The 9,245-nt window shown below is 37.6% G+C and overlaps 1 protein-coding gene across 1 annotated transcript; it reads right to left on the bottom strand.

Annotated features, from left to right (window-relative positions):
- Positions 1–4,112: 4,112 nt before the first annotated feature.
- On the bottom strand, positions 4,113–4,565 carry LOC115230552. The gene has a single exon (XM_029800703.1). It carries the CDS (start codon positions 4,563–4,565, stop codon positions 4,113–4,115), a length of 453 nt encoding a protein of 150 aa, XP_029656563.1.
- Between the last annotated feature and the right edge of the window lie 4,680 nt (positions 4,566–9,245).

Here is a 9,245-nt window from a genome sequence, read left to right as displayed (position 1 = left end):
GTGGTATAATCACCACCCTGAGTCTGTAACTGAAGGAGAAAATGTAACCATTCTGTGGGACTTTCCAGTACATACAGACCGAACCATCAAGGTCAATAAACCAGATATTGTTGTGAAAGACCAAAACAATAAAGTTTGCTTATTGATCGACATGAGCATTCCCTGTGATCATAATATCTCAGCGAAAGAGTTTGACAAGCTCAGAAAATATAAAGACCTACTCATTGAAATTGAGAAAATGTGGCATCTCAAGGCGGTTACAATACCAGTGATCGTAGGAGCACTAGGAATGATCAAGAAGGGAACCGAAAATTATATGAGAATGATCCCTGGCTTACCATCCCTGCAAGAAGTGCAAAAGATTGTCTTAACTGGTACATCACACGTATTGAGAAGAGCATTGTCGATGTGAGAACTGTTGCTGCTCATGTATTTTAATTTAACTTAAAAAAAAACAAAAAAACAAAAAAAAAATGAACGAACTACTGAGTTTGGTTTAATGGCCTACCAATATACACTATGAGTTTCTTTGCCCTAGGAGTCGGGACTCGGCAAGAAATGGAAGAAAATTTGAAAGAAGAAAAAAAAAGTAATAATAATAATAATAATAATATAATAATAATAATAATACATTATTTACATTATTTACATTTGACGGATATTTGTCCTCATCTTGTTTGTTGTTAACACAACGTTTCGGCTGACATACCCTCCAGCCTTCATCAGGTGTCTTGGGGAAATTTCGAACCTGGGTTCTCATTCCTAAGGTATTTTTCGATGTTGTTGTTGTTGTTGTTGTTGTTGTTGTTGTTATTATTATTATTATTATTATTATTATTATTATTATTATTATTATTATTATACAAATATCCGTCAAATGTAAATAATGTACATAATTCCTCGTCTTTTAAATATAGAACAACAACAACAATAACAAACGCAATAATAATAATAATAATAATAATAATAATAATAATAATAATAGTAATAATAATAAAGTACTCTTTGTTCTGCCATTCATTCTTTCTTTCCTTTTTTGTATTTTATTATACGTTTTTAGGTTTTATGAAAAAGTAATGAAATGAAATTGCTTCAATCGCAGGTATAAATTTGTTGTCTTGGCAAGGTGACAATTTCACTTTGTTTCATGACTAACAACCCAAAGATAGACTAGGGAAGGGCTGTGATCTACATGTATCTTCTCTAATTACTTTGGAGAAGCGAAAGAAATATTTGATTTAATTCCGACCGATAGAATTGTCAGCGGAGGAAAGTATTTAGTATGAATTTTACCAAAACTTTAAATAATTTGTTTTGTGACGTGTTGAAAGATATTTCTATTGCCTTTCGCCTTTTGTTAAACTGATTTCAATTTTCGTATAAACAGTTGTTCACTCGACAGACATCGTTGAATAGAACTGGGTTACCTTAAATTCCGAATTAACATTTTTTATTCAAAACTATTTTTCCCACCTTCTCACATATTCAATCAATGTATTAAAAAAGTGAAAATGTTTCAACGTTTATCTGCTTGGTTGAATTTTAAATCGGTATCTTAGTAACTACTGAAGCTAAAAGTCCAGATCGTGCTTCAATAATTGCAAATCAAAATTAAAGCAACTGATTTGTGTCGAGCGAAAGTTTGTTCGTTTAGCGCGTCATGTGGCTTATGACTTTGCGGCCCATATCGAAAACGATGAACAAAAGCAAGTACAAATAGTTTCCATAGCAACACATACTGGTTATTGTAAAAGTAACAGGTATAGCATACCAAACTTTAGTTATATGGGACAAGTAGAAAACTGATTACATTTCAAAATTTGATGAAAATATGTATACTGAATAGAGGAAAGGGAGTTCTGAAGTAACTCTCTAAGTTACTGTAGCTTAGTTTTTTGGGGTTGTTTTTTCAATATAAAGCAAAGCTCGAATGAAATACAAATTAGCAAGTAATTTTGTGCATGCGTGAGTAGGTGTGTGTGTGTGTGTGTGTGTGTGTGTGTGATATTAAACACATTAAGTTTCAAATCTTGCTTTAAAAATTAATTAGAAAACATCGTTTTCACTGATTTATTTTTTATAAATAAATCGAACATGTAATTATATATGTATGCCAAAGACTCTTGAAAATACAGTTTTCAAGAAATATTACATCTGCAAATGTTCTAATAGTCAAGAAATTATTGATGCAACCAATTAATATGTAAATAATATCTCTTATGTTCTATAAGTGGCACGCTGATCCAGCTTGATAGCTCGATTACTTGTGTTAAGCTAATTTAAAACAGCGACAATTTCGCTTATTATATATGCAAATTAATTGTATATTTAAATCTCAAATGTGCAAATTAAGTAAAGTTCTTTTTATATTTGCATTCATCTTTTAAATGCATGTTATATACTGTTTCAGATTTTACTATGTTTGAATAGGGTTAAGTTGTATTTTTAATAGTCCAGGACGAACATAGCACCTTCAAGCTTTTATACAATATACATATGTTAGGTGCCTCATATGTGGAGGTGCAGTGGCCCAGTGGTTAGGGCAAGTTCACTGCCCTAACCACTGCAGCGAACTTGCAGTCGGAGGATCGCGGTTTCGATTCCCAGACCGTTGTATGTGTTTATTGAGCGAAAACGCCTAAAAGCTCCACGAAGCTCCGGCATGGGATGGTGGCGACCCCTGTCAACATTACAAACTAATACAAGATTTTATAGGGCTTTAATGTACAGAGTTTGCCTTTCATCCTTTCAGGAGTGATGAATTAAGTACCAGCGAAATATTGGTGTCGATGTAATCGACTAGTCCCCTCCCCCAAAATTATCATATGTGTAACTTTTGCTTTGTATTTGTACAAGTTGATTCCAAGTCTCATCCAGAGACCACAAGAGACAACAAGTTAGAAGTTCATGTTGCTGTTATGCTTAGCGTGTCATATATTTGGTTTTGAATATTGTATTGTTCTAGAGAATGTTTAAAATATAAGAAAATTAGTTTGTTTTAAAATTTGAGATTACATAGTGTTTTACGTAGGATATGAGCAGTACCCATGAGCACTATCTTTTGAATTTCTGCCATTTAGGGATTTCCTGGTATCTGAGCTAGGTAGGAATTCTCCCCTTTTTCTGTCATTCCTAGGTTACCTATGACAATAGGTATTGTTTTAGTCTTGAGGTTTCAAAGTTTGCAAATTTCTATTTCAAGATCTTTACACTTGCTCAGTTTTTGGTAGGTCTTGACAGATACATTTATGTCGATTGAGACAGCCTTATCAATGAGGAGGCATCATTTTTGTCTGAAGTCTTTTAATATAATGTCTGGCCTATTCGCATCTATCTTTCTGTCAGTTTGAACGGTGAAGTTCCAGAAGAGTGAGCTGTGATCATCTTCAAGCACTGGGAGTGGCTTGTTTTCCCACCAGTTTTTATCATGGGGCAGGTCCAGGTTTATGCAAATTACCCAGTGAATATATTGTGCCGCAAATTACCTAGAGAATATATTGTGCCAGATGAGATACTCTGCAGACTCAAGAAGACTGCACACGGATACAACATGTGTGGTATCGTCTATTTTGGCCTTAGTGTTATTTGTCCGCAACGACTAGCCTTAAACAGTTATTATGAGTCCTTCCGTTTCTTTCTTAAGGTCTCCATTCTTCATCCATAGTCAGCACTCTTCTGCTGCGACTCCTAAGGCTTGTCTGAGACGCTGGCAGTGTAGTTCTTTACCTCCAGATATTTCTTACTCGGTTTTGTTTTCTTCTTTTCTTGTATTCTGTTGTCGTCTCCACATCTTTCTCCTCTCGTCTGGCAGCTGGTATCAGTCTTTCTGGGTTGCTTCTCACTTACTCTTGTATATCTCATTTTCTATCTCTACACAGTATTCTATTGACATGAGACCTCTCTCCACCTCCTTCCATGGTAGGTATAATCTATTGATAATGAAAGCATTCACTGCACTTATATTAATTATGTTGTGGAGTATAACTATTGGCCATCTTCGAGTCAGTCTTTTGCAAGAGTATGTCCTTACCATCTTATCTGGGGTATCTACTCCCCCTTTTATTTTATTCTAACATGTAATAACTTCAGGTTTCTTTTCATGACTTAATGAATCAATTGATGGCTGAGAGTGCATTGTACTCATAAGTGTGACAATATATTTTTTCTTGTGACAATAAGATGGGATCATAGAATCCTTTTTCTTTTCCATTTGTGAAAGCACTTGGAAGTTCAACTCTGTTCTTTCTAATTATTCCAGCTAGAGTAGTTTTCTTGCTAAGTAACTTTCGAGTAAATCCTAGACTTCTAAAAATATTGTCACAAGTTAAATTGCGACCTGTATTTTCAAGTTCTTTTACTAGGTCTTCAACAACTCCTGAACCTTGATTTGTCTTTCTCACTTTTACTCGGTCTTCCCCAGTGTAGATTTGCATTTTGTAGGCATAAGATGTTTCACTATCACATATTGCCCAAATTTTAATTCCATATTTCCTTGGTTTTGAATGAATATATACCCGGAATGGGCATCGCTCTCTGTATAAAACTAATTGTTCATCAATTGTCATGCATGAACTTGGAACATATCCATCTTACAAATTCTGATTACACATTTCTTGAAGTAATTCGTAATTGGACAAATATTGAAGGTCAGATTGCTTACAAAGATAAATGGAAGGAAATGAATCACTCTGAACTAAAGAAATATATTGGACTGATTGTTCTTATAGGTGTTTATAAATCTAAACATGAAAATATTAGTTATGGGGTCAAGAAAATGGCCTCCCAATATTCAACAAAATTATGAGTCAGGGGAAGATTTCAACAAAGTATTGCGTTTTGCAAGCTGTAGTTCTTGCCTGTCTCTAGAAACATATTGCTCATTCATAATTGGGTGGCTTACAGATTATTGTTTTTGAGTACCTTCACCATCTGATGACACAGAACCTAAACTGTCCAGCACAGAATCACTTTCACCATCGTCTTCAGAGCAATAGAAAGAATCACTACAACCTTCTTCCCATTTCTCATCTAATTCCAGTAACCTTTTCGATATTTGGTCTTCACTCAAGTTTTCACGCCTAGACATTTGGTAAGCATAACTGAACTATATGAAACTTGACAGCAGACTAAAGGTAGATATTGCTATTGTAAGAATTGCGTCATCACAGAAATATTGCATCACCCTATAACCTAGCAGATTGAAGGTGATGCAATACCACAGAAATTTATAGGAATATTTTCATGATTTTTTTCCCTGTTTTATCCAAAATTAAGCAAATAAATTAAATACAATTGTATCTATTTTATATCTGATAAATATCTAGGAAAATAATATTTGATACTGATTTTATTCTGTTTAGAATGACAAGAGTATTGCCTGAATTTAATTCGAGGGTCTAGTGGACCCATATGGTAGTTAATGCATAAAGTGAAATTTTCTAGCTTTTATAAACATACGGAAAATTTCCAATTTGACAAATAAAAGAGAGTCAAGAAAAAATAAGAGTCATGAGAAATCAGCAGAATCAAATAATATAAACAGTAGGAAAAAGCAACTGAAAAGACTGGAATGGGTCCATTGTAGACAGAAGATTAATACTTTCTTGCTTATTCTGGCTGTGCCGAGAAGGCAAACCTTTTGTAAACCTTTATATTCCTCTTGATGTCTTCTGATACTGTTCCCAAGGACTCAACAATAATTGGCACCATCGTCACCTTCTTTATTTTCCATAGTCGAGCTATTTCGTACTTAAGAGGGTTTTATCTATCTATCTTTTCGCCTTCTTTTTGACTATTTGTGGGTCAAAGAGGTATGCAATATTAATTATATAGCTTATATAATTGTACACCACCACTAGGTCCGGTCTATTATACTCGGTAATCCCAGAGGATTTTGTTAGTCTCCGAATCCGCCACTCTCACCGGTTTGTGCTCATACCATATCTTGCCTCTCTCTCTAGCCCCCGCTTTTCGCAGTTTCCAATGCAGTACTTTCGCAACCTGATCGTGTCGCCACGATTTATAGAGGTTTGGGGCAAGTCTAGGGCATTTGTTCGTGATATGGGCAGTGGAACAGCTGAGACACTTGCTCCTTCCTAAGATTGACCCTCTAGCACATGGCCAAATCTTGATCTCCGTCTCTTTTTTTAGGGTTCCTTTCATCAGCCAATCCCACCTATTTTTTCTAGTAACTTCTGTTTTGGTTACATGGAATTGATTGTATAGTCTCTCCTTGCGTAATTATTCTTCATATCCTTTTTGTATTTCTTCCTTTGTTTTCTCTTTTATTCTCTACTCTCAATACTCCCTCGCTCCTAACTATCATTAGGATGATTTCCTTACTTTTGGCTAGATATCTCATTAAGCTCTCCAGTTCGATACGCACGCAATCTTCCACACATATCAGGCCCCTTCCTCCATTTGCTCTCTTTATGTATAGGCGATCAGTGTCTGCACGTGGATGATGAGCTCTCTGCATCGTTAGGAGCTTTCTTGACTTCCAGTACATCTCCTTTAGTTTCTCTCCTGTCCACTTCAGGAATCCTGCGCCATACCGAACTACTGCGACTGCGCGCGAGTTTATTCGCAAAATTATGTTTCTGGCATTCAGCTTTGAAACTAATATTCTTCTCACTCGCCGCGGGTACTCTCTTTTTTGTCTTTTCCTTCATGTGGTAGTGTTTGAATCCATCTGCCTCGAGTATTGACCGGTATGTATAACTGGATTGAAGTTGAATTGCCTTCATCATTTCACCACTTAGCAACCATATGCCATCTGTCCTGGCAACGTTCCTCGTCTCATCACCTTCGTAGCACATTTTGATAGTCCAAACTCCATCTTAATATCATTGGAGAAAATCCGCACAGACTGGCCTAGGCTGTCCAGTTCTGCTTCAGTTTCTTTTTTAATATCTTCAGGTCGTCCATGAATAGCAAGTGGTTCAGATTTCCCATAACTCTTCCCCGATCATACTTTCTTTTCTGTAGCTGTCGGTAGTATTGTCGATTTTGCACTTCACATAGTCAGTTCTTAAAGTTTGTTCTTGTGCTGCGCATATAAGCGCTTCTGTCTCTATCTTCAGATCACTTCTACTCAACCATAGCCACCGGTTTTCTGTATTTATATTGGCGTTCGTATCACTTGCAAAGTGTCTTACATTTTTTCTCCTTCCATGCTGTTCCTTTTGTGTGTGTGTGTGTGTGTGTGTATGTGTGTGTGTGTGTGGTGTGTGTGTGTGTGTGTGTGTGTGGTGTGTGTGTGTGTGTGTGTGTGTGTGGTGTGTGTGTGTGTGTGTGTGTGTGTGGTGTGTGTGTGTGTGTGTGTGTGGTGTGTGTGTGTGTGTGTGTGTGTGTGTGCGTGCGTGCGTTTTCTTTGCCTCTAAGTTTTTCTTTCATTGCACAATGACGCCGAACTTCTTCACATGTTTCAACAATGGTTCTACGGTATTTTTTTACATACCACCGTAACCTGCTTTCCTCTGTTTCAATACAATCCTGGCAACTCATCAAACCTCTCCCACACGTTCTTCTGGATAAGTACAGCTTATCGATGTCACTCTTAGAGTGCAAGGTTCCGTGCAATTTCAATATTATTCTTGTCTTCGTAACCATGTCCCTCAGTTCTTTCTTTTGCCAGTTTATGATTCCAGCTTCATACCGAAGTGGTGCTATCGCCCATGTTGGATTATATTCCACCCGATCAAGTTTAAGCGCAACAGCAATCTTAGTCTTCGGAAATATTCCAGTTGTTCCTTCATTTCCTTCTCCCTGACATTTTGTTGAACTCTAGTATGCCAAAGTATTTGTAGCCTTTCTTTTTCAATTTGTTTAATCAGTTATTCCTATCTATCTATCTATCCGCTCAGTCGAAGTCGACTCTCGGTTAGTCGTTGGACCAGTGTCCTCCAGTCAGTTCTATCCTGGGCCGCTTCTTTCAGATTGGCTATGTCCATTCCGGTATCATTCTTGATGGTGTCAAGCCAGCGGGTTCTTGGTCGGCCTCTTCCTCTCTTGCCACTGACCATTCCGAGCATGATGTCCTTCTCCGGGGATTTTCTCTGCATAATATGACCGAAATATGCCACTCTATGCTTGGAAATCCTAGCTTCTAGCGACACTTTCGGCCTGATCTGCTTAAGAACTTCTCCATTGGTGAGCCTCACTGTCCATGGAATCCGTAAAAGTCTTCTCCAACACCAAAGCTCGAATACATTAATTCTCTTCTGGTCAACTTTCTTTAGTGTCCAGGTCTCGCATCCATATGTTGCTATTGGGAAGACAATTGCATTCACCAATCTGCATTTGGTAGCGAGTCTGATGTCTCTACTCTTCCAGACCCTGCTCATGCTGACCATTGCCTCTCTGCCTAGTACTATCCGCCGTCTTATTTCTGGGGTGCAGTCACCATCTCGATTTATTTTGGAGCCAAGGAAGATGAAATCATCAACCACTTCGATCTCTTCATTATCGATCTTGATGCTAAAGTTTGTTGTGGCTGCTGTTGACATGATCTTCGTTTTCTTAACATTGAGGTACAGCCCAAATTTCTCACTCTCTTTCTTGACCAGCAGGACAAGATCCTGCAGATCCTTACCACTCTCCGCCAGCAGGGTTGTATCATTTGCATAGCGAAGGTTATTAATATTTCTTCCTCCAATCCTCACTCCAATGCTGCTATCCTCCAGGCCTGCGTTCCTCATGACCTTTTCAGCGCACATGTTGAAGGCTACTGGTGACAGGATGCAACCTTGCCGAGTGCCTTTTCCAATCTCAAACCAATCAGTGTCGCCATATGGTGTCCGTACTGTAGCCTTTGGTTTTGATAGAGTGATCTAATAAGCTGGACAAGGTGTAAAGGTGTTCCCATTTCCTCCAGACATTTCCATAACTTGTCATGATCAATGCTGTCAAAGGCTTTGGAGTAATCGATGAAACACATGTACAGCTTCTTTTGGTATTCTCTTGCCTTTTCCATAATCCACCGTAGGTTGGCGATGTGATCGCGGGTGCCTCTTCCCTTTCTGAAACCAGCTTGCACCTCTGGCAATTCTCTCTCAATAGTTGTGTTCAGGCGCTTCTGGATGATTTTAAGGAGAATTTTGTTTACATGGGGGATCAGTTATTCCTAATCTTACTTTTTCAATTTGTTTATTATTAATGTTGTTGTTGTGTTGTTGTTGTTGTTGTTGTTGTTGTTGTGTTGTTGTTGTTGTTGTTGTTGTTGTTGTAAGGCGACGAGCTGGTAG

This window comes from Octopus sinensis, unplaced genomic scaffold (genome assembly GCF_006345805.1).
Source record: "Octopus sinensis unplaced genomic scaffold, ASM634580v1 Contig15751_ERROPOS400000, whole genome shotgun sequence".
NCBI lineage: Eukaryota > Metazoa > Mollusca > Cephalopoda > Octopoda > Octopodidae > Octopus > Octopus sinensis.
Note: the sequence above shows the minus strand (reverse complement) of the source record. Positions and strands in the feature narration are given on the sequence as shown.